The 22,349-nt window shown below is 42.2% G+C and overlaps 1 protein-coding gene across 1 annotated transcript in view; it reads right to left on the bottom strand.

Moving 5' to 3' along the window:
• Positions 1-3,379, bottom strand: part of Mob3 (MOB kinase activator 3) — a 121,140-nt gene extending 117,761 nt beyond the window's left edge. Inside the window, exon 1 of the mRNA XM_067139729.2 lies at positions 3,187-3,379. Within this exon, the coding sequence (XP_066995830.1) occupies positions 3,187-3,228 (42 nt within the window). The 5' untranslated portion in view covers positions 3,229-3,379. The remainder of the gene's footprint in view (positions 1-3,186) is intronic.
• Between the last annotated feature and the right edge of the window lie 18,970 nt (positions 3,380-22,349).

The raw sequence follows: 22,349 nt of genomic DNA, 5'->3' as shown, positions 1-22,349 counted from the left end.
CCTTCTCACAGACGACGTGACAGGGTGTTTCACAAGGCTGCCAACCAGTCAACTTAGGAAATAAGATAAGCACTAAATGACCTTTATCTTGCTATGCGGATAGTATCCGTCGCAGCGATAGAAAGCAGACTCTCGAAGGGAGTGTGACCTCGAAGGGACCACTATTCTTATGACAGAGATGGCCTAGATGTGCAAAGAAATGTTACAGCTACTAAATCACCTTTTTCCTTGCCATGCAGACAGCATGGACTGTGGTAATAGCAAAAAGCCTAGTCTATCACTGATAACTTATAATCTACACTGCACGTAGTCAATACTAAACTACAATCTTTACGTTGTCTAATTACCATACGTTTCAAGAACTTATTGTTCTTTTATTCAGCGGTTTTGCAATCTATCAATCATTTCTTGATTTGTGATATCATTACTTGCCTTACAATTTACTTACAAATTGTTTACCATTCTAATTAAAATTTTACAAACTAAGTATAAGAAAAACTATCATGTCTGTCTAAATTTAAAATTGTTGAAAAAGCCTCTCGAAGGGAGTGTGGCATCGGGCCACTGTTCCCAGCTACTACAGCTACTAAATTACCTTTTTTTTTTTTTTTGCAGTGCGGACGGTACCATGCAAGTAATTTTGATGTAAGGAAATCCACCTTTTCAACACATACAAAACTGGTGCACATAAATTACACTAGGGCCTACAACATTTTTATTATTATGAAGGTTCAATACGGAACTATGAAGTTTTTAACTTTAGGTGAGGACAGTATGCGCCACGGCCACAGAAAAAAGCCAGTACTTTTATTCTGCTGGGCTTGATGACAGAATTTAATTCTGATCATTCCTGGCATTTTACATCAGCCAATAGCAATGCTAGTAGCTACTTCAGCAATGGAGAATGCTGTGAGCTACTCTTCATTAGGTTATAAGAGTACATGTATTTCTGGGGGCAGGCTGGTGGGTTCCTAAAATCGCAATTAATACATCTCTCCTCTAAAAAGCATTGGCTGTGCATTTAGGGGCACGCAGCTGTGAGCTTGTACCCAGGAGATAGTGGATTCGAACCCCACTGTCGGCAGCCCTGAAGATGGTTTTCCGTGGTTTCCCATTTTCACACCAGGAAAATGCTGGGGCTGTACCTTAATTAAGGCCACGTCCGCTTACTTCCCACTCCTAGGCCTTTCCTATCCCATCATCACCACAACACCTATCTGTGTCGGTGCGACATTAAGCAAACTGTAAATGAACTGCCCGAAAGATTTAAATTATTTCTACTTCCTTACAATGTTATAAAGCTTACATGACATGGCGTCAATTTATAACGAGGAAAATAATGTACGAGTTTGTCACTAGCTAGACCTAACCAATTCAGACCACAGGCTTTGTCACTATCTAGCATACCTCATTAATTCAGCTTTTTACCAGTTTCAAAAATAGAATGCACTGCCACTGCCCTATAGAAGGCTAGAAGCTTACGTGCCCAGACCCACTTTTGCTTGCCCCCATCCCAATGATTTTGTCACTAGGTGGACCTAACCAATCCAGTCCAATGGTTTTGTTACAAGCCAGACCAAACAATGAAGACCGACGGTCTTGTCCTTTGTTCCACAGTCATACTGCGCCAAGATGCCCGCACTGCACAAGTGGTGACTCCTGGTACTAATGCTGAGTAACATATGATAAAACTTTGCCCTTTTCTGGGTCTGCCCCATGAGAATAGAAGCTTTTACCGGATTATGTCAGAGGAATACAAATTACTGTGTTCATTTAAAAGAGCTTCAATAGGTACAGCCTTATATCCCAACTGTGCACTTCTGGTCTTTCGCTGATCATGCTATTACAATATTATTACAAGGGCTAGGAGTGGGAAGGAAAGCGGCTGTGTCCTAAATTAAGGTACAGCTCCAGCATTTGAAAAACACACTAGAAAAGTTTTATCTGTCTACTGCAGAACCGTACTGGTAGCTCCTACCCATGGAAATAAAGTGACATACGGGCTTGAGATTATATGTATATACTGAATCTCAGAGTTACAGGTTACTTACAGCATTTCCACACTAGTTAATTTGTTACCAACTCCCCTTTGATGCCGCGTCATTATCATTTGTCATTTGTCAAATGTCTTGCCATTGATCATCTTTTGGAAGTGTTTTGAATATGCAATTCCAGAACACTTAAAAGCTATCCGTACAGACTAAGCTACTGAGCGACATCAAAACCAAGGAAATTTAACTGTGTGCATAATACTGAAGATAAATATTTTATCTGAAGAGATCTTGTACTGTCTCACAAAAAAGTTCTTACACATTTGAGGCAAACAGTATGAAAATATTATAACCTAATACTTGAACCATAGCATTTAACAAGTAATAGTCCGGCTCGATGGCTAAGTGGTAAGGTCACAGGGGTCGCGGGTTCAATTCCCGGCAGGGTCGGAAATTTAACCATAATTGGTTAATTCCGCTGACACGGGAGCTGGGTGTATTATACGTGTAGTCTTCATCATCATTTCATCCTCATCACGACGCGCAAGTCGCCTACGCACGTCAAATCAAAGACATGCATCTGGCGAGCAGAACTTGTCCTCGGACACTCCCAGCACTAAAAGCCATGCGCCATTTCGTAACAAGTAATAGACTAAAATGTAGTTTTGTCATGACTAAAGAGCATTTGTTCCACTGAACACCCCAGAAAAAAGAAAATTAACTAACATTCAACAACCCTGCATTTGTTCCACTGAACACCCCCGAAAAAAAAGAATTAATATAGCTTAAATACATATTCAACATTAAATTAACTACAAAAACAAACTGCATTCAGATGCCGGTCAAATTTTATTAGCTACTAAACTGCAGTTTCATTACTCGGATATGTTATTGGATGCATACAGAGTGGCTGAAGAGTGCTAGGGGTAAGTTGTGAATTTGTTCTACTGAACATCCCCTAAAAGAAACTGACACACCTGAAATTCATAATTAACATTCGTTAGTAAAACAAACTGCATTTAGATGTTGATCAATTTCTCCGGCACAATTTTCTATTCCAACAATTATAGTAAAGGTCTCGTCAATCCACATCTACAGTAAAAGAAAACTATATCAACGAGATAGTGTACGTAAGCTCCTTAAAATAGACACGTCTTTAAATTTCACGTGGGAGAAAATTAACGTCGCAACTCACCTTCCCCTTTTGGAAAAACTCGACGAACCCACTGAGTGCCATGCCCACTAGTCGAACTGCACGGTCCGCACATAACCACTCAAGAGCAATTCACTGATTTACATCCCACAAAGAACACAAAAACGCGATTAATTGCAGTGTTTCGGTAAACTGTATAAGGAGTATTGTACAACAATTACTTTAGTTTACCTCCTTTTTATTAATTTGGCCAAGGTAAACATCTAAGCATTAAAAAAAATTCCGGAAACGAAAACAGTACGGAAGAGATACTGGTACATATTTACATTCGCTTATTTACACTTCACGTAGTGATGGTTCAGTATTGCCAACGCAGAAATATTTTCACCGCTAAATTTTAGTATAAAAGCCGTTAAATTCCGAATTAATAAAAATAGCACATAATCGCTTTTGGGGGGGGGGGGGCGTGATTAGCTCAGTGACTTAGTTGTTGGCTTCCCACCCGGAAGGCTGAGGTTTGAATCCCGGTCGATTCTGGGTCGAGATTTTCATCTCAAGAATCACGTGACGCCAGGAAGGACATCTATAGAGCGTTCCAACCTTAAATTGCAGTACAGCAGTAATGGGATAATTCCGTCTCTTTCCTTCTCCCATGTTTTGCGGGTAGCGCTGTCCTACTCTAGTGCAGCGGGTTTGCCAAATATCCGTGAATCAGAATGTTATCGATTAAAATGGGTGAATATCGTGTTATGTACAGAATTTCAAGGCGCATTTGATGCCGTTAACAAAAAAAATGTAAAAAAATTATTTAGTGAGAAAATGGTAATATAATGGAAAGTTTCGCCAAATGCAAAATCTTCATTGCATAGAACTTATCATGCCATAACTCCTATTTTATATTCATTATTTTCCTAATTTTTTCATTGCTGGTAAAGAAATATTTCAGCTCGATGTAGATACATTTATTTTTAAATTTAAATGATAACAAAATGCAGTATATGCGTTTATTTTCAGCCATGTTCAAGGAATTTTATGTGTAGGCACGAAAAAGCCAGTCGCTGGCCAGCGTCTTTCCTATTGAATTTGCATGGGGGGTCAAAGCGAGGCAAATGGTCTTCAGATATGGAAGTTATTTTTAAAATAATCCCGAAGTTCCTATCTTGCTTAGTTATTAATTTGTGACCGGAAGAATATCTCTTTGAATTTTGGTTTCGCGCGTGACTCGGCTGCCTGTCTGGCTGGCTGTCTGGCTGGCTGTAATACCGGTAGTGATCTCCCAAACATGCGCTTTTAACATTTCCAGACAGTCGCATGCAGTGCAGTGCTCATTTCGTCAGTAGTATGTATAATAGTGATTAAATACATATCAGTGACATATGTACAATTCTTGAGGGAAAGTGCATTTCGTGTGTGTGGTTCGTGAGTTCGTGCTCGTGCGTGGGGATCTAATTTCGAAGAAAATGTGCAGAAGGATCATGGCGTGGTTAAAGCAAAGCAAACGCTCTTCGAATATGGAAGTTATTTTTAAAGCATACCTCAAGTCCCTATCTCGTTATCTCTTAACTTATGACAGGGAGAACGTCTCGTTCGTTTACGTTTCACGAGTGACTCGGCCGGCTGAACTTTTAAATATACTGGCAGCCGTGTGCAGTGGTGTTCATTTAATCAGTGTTATAAGATTGATTAAATAAAGATCAGTGATATAGGCCCATAATATTTAATGGCGTGTGGCCTCCGAAGAGGCCGAGTGCAGGTCTTTCCAGTGTTGACCCCGCATAGGCGACCTGCGCGTCTATAAGAATGGGGCCCCTACCTGTGATGAATTCTAATGCTGAAGACGGCACACACACACCCAGCCCCCGAGCCATTGGAATTAACCAATGAAGGTTAAAATCCCCGACCCGGCCGGGAATCGAACCCGGGCCCTTCTGGACCAAAGGCCAGCACGCTAACCATTTAGCTCCGGAGCCGGACAAGATCAGTGATAAATGTATAGTTCTAGAGGACAAGTGGATTGTGTTTGTGTAGTATGTGTAATTGTCAGTTCGTGCTCGTATGTATAGTTCTTAGTTCGAAGAAAAAGTGCAGAAGGATGTATAATGGATCGTCAAATTAAAAAGAAACGTTCCGTAGGTAAACTCAGGGGAAAAGAACGCAATATTATACTGAGTGTCCTGGATTATTTTTTAAAGACGATGAATATGAGCAGCGCAATCAGTGAAACAGCTAAAGCTATGGTTGTTCCGAAAGAACAATCTGCGCTATAAGGAAGGAACACACACATGGTCCTTTGCGAACTCTCGGGGGGGGGAAAAAAGAGAGAGAGAGAGGACGACAGAAAAGTTAAATATGATGAAATTGTTAGAAGTGGATGCGTCGGGCGGTTCACTCTTTTTTGTTTGCTAACATACCACCGACACTGAACGTGATTTTGAGTCGCGTAAATGGAGAAGATTCTTTGCCACGATTTTCCAAAACTACGTTGTATCGCTTCTTACGTGATATAGGCTTCCGTTATTTAATACGGGGTAATAAAGCAGCTTTCACTGAAACCGATGAAATTATTAATTGGAGGCACAGATATCTCAGGGAGATAAAACGTTTGAGGGCACAAAATGAAGCTATAATTTACACAGATGAATCGTGGGTAAATATTGGGTAGACAGTGACAAGAGAATGGAAGGATACGACAGTGAAAAGTGCACGGCAGGCCGCTTTTGAAGGGGTGAGTTCGGGACTTAGGCCACAGAAAAGCCGAGGACCGTGATCTGCCTTAGTCCACGCGGGTAATGAACATGGTTTTGTTCCAAATGCTGAACTAAAATGTTTATGCCATAAAAACATAAGACAATTGGGCAAATTACGTGAACGAATTAAAGAAAAATGAAAGAGTTTTGTGGAAAGCAGACGAATTACAGGACGATGTCGACGATGAAAAGGTTTTAATACGACTTTCTTCATCGTCCGGATCATCCTCAAGTTCACCTCCCGAACACGTTTCATCCAACGCGGGAACATCAGGCCTTGCAGAAATGTTAGAAGGTGTACGTCCAAATTGTGAGAGCAACGCCAGTGATTAAGGTATGTTGTATTTATTTTACCATCCTACAAATATTAATTTATGAATTAATGAACTTAAAATTACAAAATTACAAACGAAAAATGTGGAACTGTGACGCCCTGTTTGAGTCACACTCGAGCGTGATCTTCACGTGTCGATTTCGCAACAGCGCGTTCCATCTACGCTGTACTGCAATTTAAGGTTGGAACGCTCTATAGTCTTAAACCTCCGGCCAAAAACAAATCAGCCTATGTGGTTCCAGCAACCCCAGAAATAACTGGGATAAGCTGAACAAAGGGGGAATATATATTAGCTTTTTGTGGTAGAGAAAATTAATTAACACTCACCAATTATAGAACAGGGGGTCAACCTCTCACCCTCCCCGCACTATATCTTCTGAAGCAGATGAGCTGGATCAGGGGCGTACCGGATGTCATACGGGCCCGCCTGCCAAAATAAAAATTCGGGCCCCATCACATAAAATGCAAAACCCACGAATAGCTAATACAAATTTAATTTCAGCAGGTAAGTAATATGCAATATATCGTCAAATTATATAAACAAAGGGATTTTTTTTTATCTTACCGCTTCCGTGGTGTGTAGAATTATTAGTTCTTTTTCCGGGTTGAACCGTGTTTTTTTTTTTAATGTACATTACGTACAGTTTGCCGAAGATTCAAATAAATTGCAGTATTCTTAGTCAAGGCGACTGAAATTCCCCTACTCGATCCGAGGTGATCAGTCTCCCAGGCAGCAATCACAATGCGAGACTGTTTCTTTTTTACTTCGAGGGGGGGGGGCGATGCGCGCTCCCCCCGCGTGGCAATCAACTGTAATCAACATTGCCTCCGATATGCTCTTAGTTTCTAAGGAAAAAAGATGTAGCAGCAAGGACTGGGAAGTGATACAAGGAATATCAGCCTGTTCCCGTGTTAAACACGCTACCAAGGCCAGAGTATAACCTGACAAATTTTGATAGCACATGCAAGGATGTGGTTTCTGGGCAGGTTTGTGTTAATTGAGAAAAGGTATCATGCACGAGTCATGAGCCATATTCTCGCAAGTCCATTTTATTTTCGGGGGGGGGGGGGCGCCAGTCCATTTATTTTCGGGGTGGTCCCCGAAACCCGCTCCCCCCGCGTGACCATCGACTCAATCTACATGGTCTCCGACATGCTAGTAATTTTTAAGAAGAAAATAGATAGCAGGGAAGAGTGGGAAGTGATACAAGGAGTATCTGTCTGTTTGCATGTTAGACACGTTACCAGGCAAGTTTGTGTTGGTAAGGTGTGGTATTGAAGGGTCAGGGAAAACGACATAGGCAGAAAGAGCCTACATGTAAAGATCCAGAGGTCGTGTTAGTTGAAAAGAGGTATCGTACACCAGCCATGAACCATGATCAGTCCGTCTGGGCACTGCCGTGACTAGTGCGGGCCTTGCCGGTTGTGGAGCCATGTGTCTAGTACCACTAGGGCCCGCCGCACAGCGCCACCTCCTTGGAGTCCCTCGTACCAAAGCCTACTAGATACTAGAAGGCCTGGACAGAAAGCCAATTTCTTGCATTAAAAGCGGGGTAATAGTTTTTCTCTTTTCCACCGCTAGGTTCGCGTTTATGTTCTGTTTGGCGTGAATTCTATGATGATGTGTGTTACTGCAACATGTTTTATGAGAAGAAATAATATATTAAACTTTATTTTATACGGTAAGGCCTTATCTAACGTGAAATATGAAGAGTTTTGTCGTTTTTTAATTTATTTGGTCTCACGATTTGCAATATATGCATGGTTGCTGAGATGCATTTACAGTAACATTTGTTTAGTTATGTGCTTCCAAATTATCGTTAAGGTGGTGGTGGCGATTATTGTTTTAAGAGGAAGTACAACTAGGCAACCATCCTCTATATAACACTAATCAGAGAGAAAAACTGGAAGGGGTCCGACACTTCGAAAAATGAAAGTATCGGCCAAAGGAAGACAAGGGCCACGAAGGGCGTGAAAATAAAAGACTCCCTAGTCCTCGGAAACCTAATAGCGTAGGGGTCGGCAAAGAACTAGAGTTGACCAAGGAAGGTCGGATAGGATAGATGAAAGTCAGGAGCCTGGCACAAGTAAGTGGAAGAAATGCCAGGACTCAGTTAAGGGCCCCGTGGTTGCCAAGACACGTTCAAAATTTCAGAGCCCCTGGGGCCAATTACCGTCAAGTTTCTCTTTCCATTCTGTAGGTTAAGATGGTTTATTGCCGGGCTGAGTGAGTCACACGGTTGAGGCGCTGGCCTTCCGACCCCAACTTGGGAGGTTCGATCCTGGCTCAATCCGGTGGTATTTGAAGGTGCTCAAATACGTCAGCCTCCTGCCGGTAGATTTACTGGCACGTAAAAGAACTCCTGCGGGACAAAATTCCGGCACCTCGGCGTCTCCGAAAACCGAAAAGTAGTTAGTGGGACGTAAAGCCAATAACATTATTTATTATTAACATTATTATGATGGTTAATTTTGCGTGCCTAACTGCACATCTGACACAGCGAAGAAATATACACAATTATAAATTTTCATCTTTTTCCTAAAGATCCGAGTTTACGGGGAAAATGGAGGCCTGCTATTTCTAGACAGGGCAGCAGAAAAGTATCTCTTCCGGCTCCTAATGATAACTCCAGAACATGTAGTTTGCACTTTGTCGAATCAGATTACGATGTAAGTACTGTGAGGGGAATTCTGCCTCCCCGACAAAGTGCCGATGCAAATTCTTCTTATTAAAAATGTATTAATATTTACAACGCGGGCGTTAGGATATCTCGGAAAATGTAATCTTGTCCGAAAGCTGAAATTCCTTACCGCTCCAAAGTTTAAAGAGACGTTTCAGTGCCGCGACTGTGATCAAGCACACATCACATACGTTATACTTACATTTTTCAGGCCTGTTCTTGATAATAATGCAAAGAAAGTGACTAATGACTGTGATTTATTAAACAAATTCAAGAGCAAGCCTCTGAGCAGAAAAGTGTTGAAATTATAGAATTAGGGAAAAATCGGGTCAGAACTTCTATTTAGGCCTATTTCCCTATTCTTTACTCCTTTGTGATAAACAAGTTCAAAATGAAAGAACTCTGTGAAGTGTAGTGTGTTCTAAGTTGTTTTGTATATTTATATCTCATTCACACCGGACATAATGATAAAAAAATGTATTATTTCGCGTTATTGTATGAATCTTCAATATAAGGATATAGACGGAACATGAGAACAACAGAACATAAACGCGATCCAAGCGGCCATTGCCTGAACTACATCGTTCGCCCAGAAATGTGTTGGCTTGTCCAGGCCTTCTATTATAGCGTAGGCAACGCTCGTACCCATTCTCCGATCCCGGAGAATGAGGCCAAGCCCGCCGGGACAGGGGCCTCCTGGAAGGGGGTGGGTCATGACGTCAGGCCTCCTTCTTCTCTGCCCGCGCCATGGCCCGGTAAACAGGGCGATTGCGATGGGAGGCCGGGGTGCCCTCCGCGCAGTTGGCGCACACCGGCGCCTCCTTAGGTGTTGCGCAGGCCGTGTAGTGGTGATCACCACCACAACGGTTGCACCTCACTAGGAGCCCACACCTCTCCTGCCGGTGGCCCCACCTCAAACAGCGGAAACACTGCAAGAGCTGCTGAGGGGGACGTTTCAGTCTTACCTGGTTGCCGCTACGCGCTGGAGTCCTCTCCTGGTTAGCTCCTCGGTCTACTGCTGTCCTGGGAGTAGTCGTGGGTTGCGGCTTGTCGGCTCACTCTTGATGGGTCTGCGTCTTCTTCTTTCTCCTCGTCCGGAGGCGGCGTCTTCTTCCCGGATATCTCTTCTCGGCAGGGAAAGAGGCCTTGTCCTGGTGGCTCTCCTTCCGGCCTGGTGACCTCGGGGTAGCGGGTGGCTCCACTGCATCGCCGTCTTCTCCCTCCTCCTGGCTGGCGGCGGTGGCGTCGGTTTGCGTTGACACTTGACTTGCGTTCCCTGTCCTGTGGGACACACATCAATGTCTGCAGCTCGACAGACACGGTGGCAGGCTGGGCCCAGACAGCAGCCTCTGAACACCAGGGGGCGTCCTCCTCCACTGCTGTGCTGCCGTCCGCCGTCATGGGCGCTTTCCTGGATAGCGCCCGGGTAACAGGCCCTTCCTGGTAGGCCTGGGTCTGCGTCCACTTTGCACTGGCAGGTGGTCGACGTTCCTGGTTGGCGGCCTTGTTAGTCTGCGTATACTTCATGAAGTACAGCGGACCAACTGGCGTCGCGCCGCCATCGTCCTCGGTCCTCGGCTCCGTCTGGGTGGCTGCCTCCTGTCTGCCTGAGACATCCAGCTACTCCCTGAGTCCTGGTAGCCAGACAACCTAGTATTGTTGGGACGCCAGCTCCTCGTAGACCTTGAAGCGCTTTGCGTCCTTAGGGCGGATGACGACCGCCCAGCCAGGGATCAACTCGCCGATGATCTTGAAGATCGACTCCACTCCGAAGAACTCCGCGATCGCATTAAAGAGATCGAGTATGCTGAGCTTCTCTTCGTAGGCGTGCTTCCCCCACCGGTTGTACACCAAGAGCGCCGGGAGTCTAAAATCGGGGGCGACCACCGCGCTGAGCGCCGCTTGTAGTTTCGCTTCGGCTCCCTTGCAGCAATAGTCGGCCGGTCTCGCTGGAATGCATAGCTTACCCATCCTGGTCCTCCTGAAATAAAAGTCCTGACAGAGAAAGCGAGCACTGAGAAGTGCTACGGCTCTGGCAAAGCTCTTTCGGAAGTGTACCTATAAGTTCAGCTGCCTGATTAGTACATAGAAAGGACAAATCGCCTGGCGAGGAGAGAGAGAGCGAGTGAGAGGAATACGTCCTTCCACTACAACAGTCAAGCTCGTCCTCTTCGCCAGTACATTCTTTTTGTTGCTTCGGGGAAGCCCCGAGTTAGACTCGCAACCACGGCTAGAGTTTGTGTTGGTGAGGTGGTGTTAAGGTGTGGTATTAAGGGTCAGGGAAAAACCACATAGGCAGGAAAGAGCCTACATGTAAAACTTGACATCTTTTGATAGCACATGCAAGGATGTGGGCTGGAAAAGTCCAGAGGTTGTGTTAGTTAGGAATATGTGTCATGCAGTCATAATCATTTCCTTGTCATTGTCTATTATTATGGGGATCAGTCCTTCTTGTCATTGCCGGGTCGGCTCGGGTTCACTAGCGTCTGGATTTTGAGCCAAAATTTCGTCCCATTGTCCAGCAGCCAGTAGTCCCTGGTGCCAAGCCTCCATTTGGAGAAGGGGATTAAGAGCCAAGCCTTGCGTGGTGCAAGGGGCTATGTTCTTCCGCCTGGTGATGTCCCTCTTATGCGGTGCTGTTGAAGCACACTTGTCACTGCAGATCTGTAACCAAGCTAAGGTTATTAATACAATATATATACATAAAGATGTCCGTTGTAGTGCCTGCTTGCTTGCCTGCTCTCATGTCCAGGGTTCTACCTATATGAAGAGTGAAGTAACACAAATAACTTTCTATATTAGTACTGCTACAGCTGTCTTCGTTATAGGGTGTTGGCTAGTTTTTCTGCACTCGTGTCTCTCTCGGGGGGCGGAGGTGGATGGATTCGTCCTTGACCGCCTGGCTTCGTTGCCGTCATCTTCTTGTGTTGTGAATCTTATCAATCTTTCCTCGGCTGTGCCCTTGGGGGTAAAGACAGCTGTAAGCAAAGGAACATATTTACATAGATACATGGTGTCTGCAGTGTAGTGTATATTTGTGTGGTGTGTATGTGTCAGCTTACGGGGGGCAGCTATCGGCCTCCCGCCTCCTAACCCTGTGGCTGAACATAATGTGTTTCGGTGTGGGGTACTTGTTGTACAGATCAACGTCGTAGCGTCCTATCCCACTTACTAGTGGGTTGATCTTGTTACCCCACGACTTGGTGTACATTATTAGTGTTTGTTTGCGTATGTTGTGCCTTATCAAGCTGACTTTCGCAATAGCATGTAGGTGGCGTACTGGTGTGTCGAAAGGGAGCCTGACCGCTACTCGAATGCATTATATTGTATTCGTTCCAGCTTATTCGCCAGTCCAGTTGACCTTGGTCTTATATATCCTACCCTTTCTGGCTGACGTAAGCCCCCTGGCTGTCTCGTCAGAATTCGGGAAAGTACGTGTCACAGCCAGGTATAAGGAAAATACGTGAGGCTATCGAAATCAGGAAACACCCTTAAAATATGAATTTAGAAGAAGGATATAAAGTCAGCAATTCTTGGATGCCTATCATACATAGATTAACACATACAGACTACAACATAAACACGCAAGACGAAGCTCTAATTACATAACGGCACGCGCAAGTCCTACTACCTGGCTGTGACACATACTTTCCCGAATTTTCACGAGACAGCCAGGGGGCTTACGTTAGCCAGAAAGGGTAGGATATATAAGACCAAGGTCAGGAACCACTGTCGAGGACTAGCTTGGCAGTCACAGCGAGAGGACGCACGTGCTTCCTGCTGACTCACCCTCCTCGGCAGGCTATCTGTACTTTCCAAGTACTAGTTAGGCATCTGTACTTGTTTGTATTTTATCTGTACTTTACAGTACGCACTGCCAACATTGTCACGAAGCACTTTCAGTGCTATCTCTCATTCAGGCATTTATTTCAGGAAACAACAGGAATGGCGGAACTGCGAGATGACCTCCCAAAGGACTACAGGGAAACAGTGGTGGAGATCGTTCAGTGGGTCGAACACACGACCATCCCGCTGAGCTTGGCCCCTCCCTGCAATGATGGTGTACTATCGCCCGGGACACGACGGCTACAGAGAGGCCTACGTGATTGAACTCCTCACCAGGCTAGAAAGGGCTGTAGGGAACAATCTCTCAAAAGTCGCCCTCGAGAACATCCTAAACTGGGCGGTAATCATTCGCCCGATGGACCCAGGCCTGATCGGCCGCTATGAGAGGAGCTATTCTGCTTACTTTCAGGTCATCCGACTGCCAGGAAAGAGAAGCTGCCCTGCCGACACCGGCAGCCAGGAGGCGGCCATCCAAGCGTCACAGGAGGCGTCTACCGCCGAGACGCAGACAGCCAGAAGGCTGAAACACAAGCAGGTGGACACAGACCCACGCTTCTTGGCTCCACCGGAGCCGAGGACCAAGCAGAATGGCGACGGTCCACTCAGGTCGAACTGCTGCACTTCACCAAGTATACGCAGACCGACAAACAGGATCGTCCACCACCTGCCAGGGCCACCCAGGGAAGGCCCACCACCCGGGCGCAGACCAGGAAAACGACCCGGAAGGCGGAATGCGACATGGACACGGGCGTCCCCGGGCGTTCAGAGGCTGCTACCCAGGCTTGGCCTGCTAGCGCCTCGTTCACGATGCATATATCCATGTGCGCCCTACAGGACCAGGAAGAAGAAGAAGACGACGACGACGCCGGTCCACCAGGAGAGGGCCACCCAGTCGCACCCCTGAACTGCTTGCAGGAAGGCAGCCTAGCGGTGAGGCAATCAGGAGAGGACCTCAGTGGATAGCGGCAGACAGGTGAGAATAGACCGTCCCTATTAGCAGCTCTTGCAGTATTTCCGCTGTCTGATGTGGGGCCACCGTCAGGTTAGCTGTGGGCTCCAAGCAAGGTGCAACCGCTATGGTGTTTATCACAATTACACAGGCTGTGCTACACTTAGGTAGGGGCCGGTGTGCGCCTACTGCGCGGAGGCCACCAGGCCTCTCATCGCGGTTGCCCTGTATACCGGGCCATGGAGCGGGCAGAGAGGGAGAAGGCCCGGCGCCATGTCCCGCATCCATCCAGCTGGTCTCCACCTTGGCGGGCTTGGCTTCATTTTCCGGGATCGGAGAATGGGTACGAGGGACCCCAAGGGGATCGGGCGGTGCGACAGGCCCTAGTGGCTATTGTCGCATGGCTTGGCAAATGGGAAGGCACGGGCTAGTCACAGCCGTGTCCAGAAGGACTGATCCCCTCAATAATTGGACTGGCGAGGAATAGGCTAATGACTTGTGCATGATACCTGTTCCCATATAACACAATTACCTGAACCTCTCCAGAACCACATCCTTGCATGTGCTATTTAAAAAATGTCAGGTTTTACATGTAGGCATTATTCTAGTTCCGCCTATGTGGTTTTGTCCTGACAGTTATTACCCGTTTACACCGCTATAGATACCCATCACCACATCTGGCCTGGTAACATGCTGAGCTTGGGGACAGGCAGATACTCCTGTAGTATCACACTCACACTCCTCCTTCCCATCTTTTCTTCTTAGAACTAATAGCATGTCGGGGGCAATGTAGAGTAGTGATGATTGCCACGTCGGAGGGAGTGGCTTCGCCCCCCCCCCCCACCGAAAAAGGATAAAAGAACCACTCTCTTCTACCTGGGAGACTGATCACCTCGGATCGAGTAGGGGTATTTCAGTCTCCTTGACAAAGTATACTACAATGTATTCGAAACGTCGGCAAACTCTGCGTAAGGTACAGAAAACGATAACACGGTTCAAGCAGGAAAAAGACTCGTTGGATGAATGGTCAGCGTACTGGCCTTCGGTTCAGAGGGTCCCGGGTTCGATTCCCGGCCGGGTCGGGGATTTTAACCTTCATTGGTTGATTCCAGTGGCCCGGGGGCTGGGTGTTTGTGCTGTCCCCAACATCCCTGCAACTCACACACCACACACAACACTATCCTCCACCACAATAACATGCAGTTACCTACACATGGCAGATGCCGCCCACTCTTATCGGAGGATCTGCCTTACAAGTGCTGCACTCGGCTAGAAATAGACACAAGAAATTATTATTATTACCAGGAAAAAGAACTAAGTAAACAAAGGGATTATTCAGTATTGTATGATTATTAAAATACAATTTTAATATGTTTTATTTGCTCCGCGGTTTAACGGCTAAGCTGCGGAACCATACATCACTTAGTCGTTCGTACTTAAAATTGGTTTCATTTTACAGTAACTACGGAACTCTACGGAACTATAGGCCTACTCTGTAACCGATACCAAAGTTTACCTTCGCACAAAGAGAGCTCGTTCGAAACTGAATAGACAGTGTTTTTACACATACTTCTTATTGGTATTATAAATTGTTGTTAAATAAATGTGCGATAAAAGTTAAATATTCAGCAAAAATTGTACATAACGATCTCAGGTGCACTACACATGAAGAAAGTATAATTTTCTAATTAAAATGTTATATTTTGGTATTAGTTCTTATTGCTGTTTACAGCTGTGCTACAATAACTGCTAATAGATGCAACATAATTGCAGTTTCCCTACGTACAAGTTGTAAAACGAACTATTCAGAGTGATTCTACGAAACTGCCCGGATCATTTCCGTGCAGAGTGACGTTAGGCTGTTTATATTTGCGAGGTGTCAGCGGGGCCCATTAAAGGCCCAGGCCTGCCTGCATTGCAGGTCCCTCAAGCCGTAACGTTACGCCCCTGTGCTGGGATAAGGTCCTGTGGTTTCATATGAATCTAAGCTGTCTGATGGCAATTCATGATCACTACAACACTTGTTCACTCGTTTCAATCCTGCTCGTATACTAAACAAAAGTGGTTGACATTCGAGATGTGTTTCCCTAATGTAATTGGTTGAGAGCTCTTTTAACAATAGCACGAAACCAATATCGTAACTCTTTAGCACTCTTTCAGAGCAGCCAAAGAAACTTTCCGTAACTCTACTATATTTACAAATTATTTACAAACAGAAATTTAACGATTTTAATATATACTTTTACTAATAGAAAGTTGATACAACATTTCGATATTCTCAGTGCGGAAAAGTATCCCTTTAGATCTTCAACTGTGTGTTCTCGAAGAACATTGGAGGTCCCATGCAAATCTCTGCGCGTAATCCATTCTCGTAACCATTCTCTCTACCTTTCATTTTTTCGACAGACGGAGATTTTTTTACATAATATCTGTACGGTACATTTACAAATTATTTACAAACAGAAATTATACGATTTGCAAAGTAAATGATATTACTCTTCAAACTTAGAGGTCAAAATGTATTAATGTTTGCAAATTAAGATCATAGGTACGCAAGTAATTCCTCCCAAATAGGACTCTTTAAAATATATTATTAATATTTACACTTGTTATATTGCTTCCATTTGAACAATACAGAGTTCATTAGTTTTTCTCCTGTGTCCATGAACTGCTGCATACACACTAAATAATAATAATAATAATAATAATAATAATAATAATAATAATAATAATAATAATAATAATAATAATAATAATAATAATAATAATAATAATAATAATAATAAGGGGCCGATGACCTTCGATGTTAGGCCCCTTAAAACAACAAGCATCATCATCAATAATAATAATAATAATAATAATAATAATAATAATAATAATAATAATAATAATAATAATAATAATAATAATAATCACACGTGATCTATCACTTAAGAATAAAGAACAGAACGTCAGTTCAGCTTCTCCAATGTCCTTTAAGTACGGTACTGTACAATTACATAGTTAAATTAAATTAATTAATAAACAAATAAATAAATACATACATAAATAAAATAATATGCACACGAGATCTGTCACTTACAAATTAAGAACACAAAATTCATTGAACTTCTCCTTCGCTCGAGAGCCCTGTTTCATTAAACTAACTAATTTAATAATATTAGAACTCATGAAAATAATTACAAACAACATTGTGTTTCATAAAGATTTACATATGACTAATAAAATGACTTCAGTCATAATATTAGTTCATTAGTCAGCTGATACAGATGAAGGTTAGAATCGGTTGTTGCACATTTTCTTGATTTGCGATTGTTCCTAGCAATAGTCTAGTGTTTGACTACAACCGGCTATTAATCCATATATGTTCGATGGGTTCACTTGATATTTTCGTTGTTGTGACTTTGATACATATGATATTGGATAAAAGAAGTGAAAATAATGTGAGAGAAGAACATTTCTTTGCGGAAAGTGTTTGAGTTAAAGCGTCAACTGTTCGCAACCTAGTGCACACTCTATAACCCTCCTTGTTCTTTTTACTGTTTTGTTTTATGTACTCGTGAAATTCTTTGTTGAGATGGACTAGAAAATATTGGTTTACTGGTTATATAAGTCAAGATTTTAAGGGATAGATAGTCTCCGAGCAGAACTGCACCAGGGAAAAGTCTCCAACCATTAACCATCTTATTGTTCAAGACATTTAACCTTAGAACCCTAGCATCACTGACACTACCTGACCAATTCGCACAAATAGAGCAGAATTCTAAATTTGCATGCGGACATTATGTTCAAAGAATGTCAAAATCTTTAATTGCAAATGAGGTGTCTACCTCGGTGGCAAATGGTACACTAAAATACATTATTGTCAAGCACTAAATTTTAAATTAACAAGAGAAGAATTTTTTTCTATAATACAATAATATACAATTTATGCTAACATTTTTTCCTATTAAACAAACAGATCATCCTTAATAAATTTATATTGTTTACAAAATTCTACTTGTAATATCTCCTATACTTACAAACATAGTCAACTCATATACAGTATGAGGAATTACTTCAAATAATACTATGCAACCGGTATAAGATTAAAATTTACATTGCATTTATTTCCTTTTTTAACCCATTTTGGGACCTAAGTAGCATAACGACCTGCTGCGTCTTAACCAGAGCCCCCTTTTGCCACCAATTTTCACAGTTCCTGAAGGGCCTTCACAGCTACCGTAGTGGTCCCAGGGCCCTCGAAGTCCCCACTGTACTTTAATACAGGCAGTCCCCTACTTTGGCTCTCCAAACTCCATGGACCAGGAGATGGAATTAATTTTTTAACACACATTTTTTATTTACAATAGCCTGCACTGGTCGAATGCCCTCTAACATTTATTTTCCCTGTTGCTGTTTATTCTCTTCTTGAATACCTGTACAGATTTTGGAAAAGGATCAAACACTACCCCTGGTAAACTGCTCCACTCCTTCACGCCCTTCCCAATGAATGAACATTTACCCCAGTCGCTTCTGCTAAAATTCCTTCTGATTTTATACTTGTGGTTAGTTCTGCCAATATAATGATTTTCCAACTGAAGCCTCTCACGGATTTCTCCCCATGCTTCTTCTCCTGTATAGGCTCTATATAATCCTATAAGTCTAGTTTTCTCCCTTCTCTTACTTAAAGTTTCCCACCCAAGTTCCTCTAACATTTCTGATACACTACTGTTTCTCCTAAAATCCCCTGTTACAAATCTTGCCGCTTTCCTCTGCACACCATCTATTTCTTTTATTAGGTATCCTTGGTTAGGATCCCAAACACTGTTTGCATATTCCAATAATGGACGAACCATACATAAGTAACTTTTTTCTTTTAATTCTTTGTTGCATCCTTTAAGTAGCCTCATTATGACATGTAACGATCTGTATGCTTTCTCAACAATGTCATCAACATTACGCTTCCAGTGCAAATTACTTTCAAATCTCACACCTAAGTATTTGCACTTGCCATGTTTTGGGATAACTACCTCATCCAAAGTAGGCCTATATTCAAATTCAGTTTTAAAGCTCCTGATTGTAAATGTTGTAACTGTTGATTTGCCTCCATTAACCTTCATATTATTTTCTTCAACCCACTGTTGGATACTTTCAAGGTCCCTTTGTAATTCTGAACAATTCTCAATGTTATTTATTTCCCTATAAACAATTATATCATCCGCATACAATCTCATTTTTGATGTTATATTGTTCCCTAAATCATTTGTGTATATTAAGAAAAGTAACGGACCAATTATACTACCCTGTGCGATTCCCTTCCAAACTTTCTCTTCCTGTGATATGCTATTTCCTACGTTGACTTTCTGAACCCTTGAATTTAGAAATGTTCTTATCCAATGTATAACCCTTATGTCCAATCCTATTCCCTCCAATTTCTTTAATAATATTCCATGTTCCACTCTATCAAAGGCTTTGGAAAGATCTATGGCTATGCAATCTAACTGGCCTCCTGAATCTAACTGATCTGATATGTCCTGCTGAAATCCCACCAGTTGTGCTTCACAAGAAAATTTCTTTCTAAATCCATACTGGCTCCTCATGAACCAATTTTTATCATCACATATCCCTCTGATGTACTTTGCTATTAAACTCTCCAGTATTTTACAAACTATACTGGTCAGGCTGATTGGTCTGTAGTTCTCTGGTTTCCTTTTATCACCCTTTCCTTTATAAATTGGTATTATTATAGATTCCTTCCATTCCATTGGTATTACACTATTATTTATGACATAGTCAAAGAGAAATTTTAAATAAGGCACTATGTACCACCCCATTGTCTTTAATACCTCCCCACTAATTTGATCACTTCTTGCTGCTTTTCCTTGCGGAAGCAGTTGGATTTCTCTGAAAATATCTTCATTTGTGAATGAGAAGCTCCTTGTTTCCCTATGTGTCTCTCCCTCTCTATCTTCTGTTACTGTTTCCAACTCCTGACACTCTTCTAATGAATCTCTGAATTCCCTACTATATAGATTTGCTTTCTCAGTATCTGTTGAATAGTGTTCACTCCCTTCTCCCACCATTGTAGGAATTTGGATTCCTTTCCCTTTTTGATTCCTAATATATGAATTCAGCTTTTTCCATTTCCCTTTGTGGTCATTACCCTCTTGAAGTATGCCATTCATATATTTCCCTTTGGCTCCCTTTTTCAATCTATTCAGTTCCCGCATTAGCTGTTTTCTAGTTTCTCTATTCTCTCTACCCTCTTTGATTTTCCTGTTTACTATTATACATTTTCTTTTTAATTTTCTTATTTCCCTTGTATAATAAACAGGGTCTGAGGTCATTTTACCCTTCTTAACAGGTACAAAACTCTTCTCTCCTTCCCAAATGATTCCTTTAAATTTAGCCCAAAGTGTATCCACATTACTCCCTTCACTTATCCAACAACTGAATTGTGATTCAAGGTAAGTCCCAAATTCATCAACTTTAGTTTTTCTGTATAATTTCTTGTCTTGTGTGACCCTCTTATTAAGCATTTTTCGTACAAGTCCTACATCCGTTATTACAGCCTTATGGTCACCTATTCCTTCAATTACCTCAGTTTTATCAACAATTTCCCATGGTTTAACCAAGAATACATCTAGCAAGTTGAGACGAGTCGGTTCTTGTACTACTTGTGTAAATCCTCCCTCCCAAATTAACTTATTTGCCAGTTTCTGTTCATGGGCTTCACTTGCAGCTCCATTCCATTCAACTTCAGGCAAGTTTAGATCTCCACCAATTATTACCATATTATTATTATTGTTTTTATGAGTATAATCTATTATTTTCTCAAATATTTCATGTCTCTTTCCTCTCTTCCAGGCCTATATGTTCCTATAATTCCCACCTCCTTCATATTATCACAAACTAATTTTATCCCTAAGAGTTCATCCCTTTCATCGGTAAACCATTCATGTGAACAATAAGTTTCCTTCACCAGAATAAACACCCCCACACTTTTTATCTCCTTGGTCTCTACGATAGACTGTATACCCTTCTGGAACTACTTCTCTATTACCCACCCCTTCTCTCAACCATGATTCTACTCCTATCACCACATCAGTCTCATAAGATTCCATCAATGTACTGAATTTTATTTGTTTATTTACTACACTCTGACAGTTTACCAAGAGCAATCTCAGACCCCCTTCCTCCCTAAAACTTGGCTGTTGTAATTGGGTAACATTTGACTCATGAGTTGAGAACGTCCCTGGAACCCAGATCTTTGTACATAGATCTTGATTTAAGGATCTGGGTTTTCTGGCAAGTTTCCCTGTATATGCCAATTTAGTGGTACGGGTTTTCTTAAGTGCATATTAGTTTGCAAATCTCTGTTGATAATTGTAGCAGTTTGTCTACAGAGAGTTGCTTTTCCATTACCATTCAGATATAACCCTTGCCTAGTGAACATTTGCCTGCCAAGACCTAGAGTATCTACTACATAGACATTTCTAAAACTCTTACTTAATCTCTTGATTTTTATTTTTACATTATGTACAGCTTTGTTCACACACGAGTCTTCTATAAGGTCATACCTGGGTGGCACATTAACTACAATTACTTTTGAGTCAGGTAGTTCCGAAATCTTACCTCTGAGGGTCGTAATTAGTTTCCCATATCGACCAAATGTGCTGGTCCATATGCACTTGGTGCATCAGTTTTGAGCGTTCCATCAAATACTCCACAAACTAAAGGAATAACACCAAGGTCAACGAATGTGGCAAAGACTTCACCATAGCCAGCAGACCAACACACAACATCCTGAAGAAGGGTGTCATCTATCGCAGTCACAACTCTGCAGACTGTCCCTTTTGAAATACCATGCATATCACAGACAAAATGATACTGTGTATCACTACCAACCCGTGGAGTGCAATCAGAAGATGCTGTTTTGAGGTTAATGCTTCATTCCTTGCAGTGGGACATTCTATTACCAATTATATCAAGCAAATACTCAAACGTTCTGTAATCTAACCTAAATCTATCATTGTATTAATATATTTGTTACATAGCAGTACACACTGCTTTTTGCCAAAAATTTATTGAACAGAGAATACCTACAATCGCTCCTCATCGCTATTTGAATTACAGTCGACCATTCACGGACGTTTACGATTTTAAGCCAAAGTATTAAAATACCACTCACTTTGGTTTCACTAATAACAAGGATTATAAGCCAAAGTATACTCATGAAAATAATTCCAATAATTTGAATAACTTTTATTAGTCATGTTGTCTATGAAATAATTTACTAATATTATTAGAATATCTACTAATAATGTTTACTCAAAACTAATTACTAATATTAACTAATAACTCTATGAAACGTAATACTAATAATATTAGCAAATAATATTGGTCTCCTACTAATAATATTAGTGAATTTTTTTTAATGAAACAGGTACCAAAATACTATAATATGCCAGTTTTTGTCTTGGCCTCTTGAGGAACTGCCTAACGGTAGTGTACAGAGCGTCTATCTTCGATCTGCACATAGTGAAGAACACGATTGTTGTTTATATTCGTGGGTGTAATGCACTGTTGATTCATATGAAGATAGAAGAAGTCAACAGTATACCAGTGGCGGCTCGTGCTCATTTATGTTGGTGGTTCTGCACTGC

Source organism: Anabrus simplex, chromosome 2, assembly GCF_040414725.1.
Source record: "Anabrus simplex isolate iqAnaSimp1 chromosome 2, ASM4041472v1, whole genome shotgun sequence".
Taxonomy (NCBI): Eukaryota; Metazoa; Arthropoda; class Insecta; order Orthoptera; family Tettigoniidae; genus Anabrus; species Anabrus simplex.
Note: the sequence above shows the minus strand (reverse complement) of the source record. Positions and strands in the feature narration are given on the sequence as shown.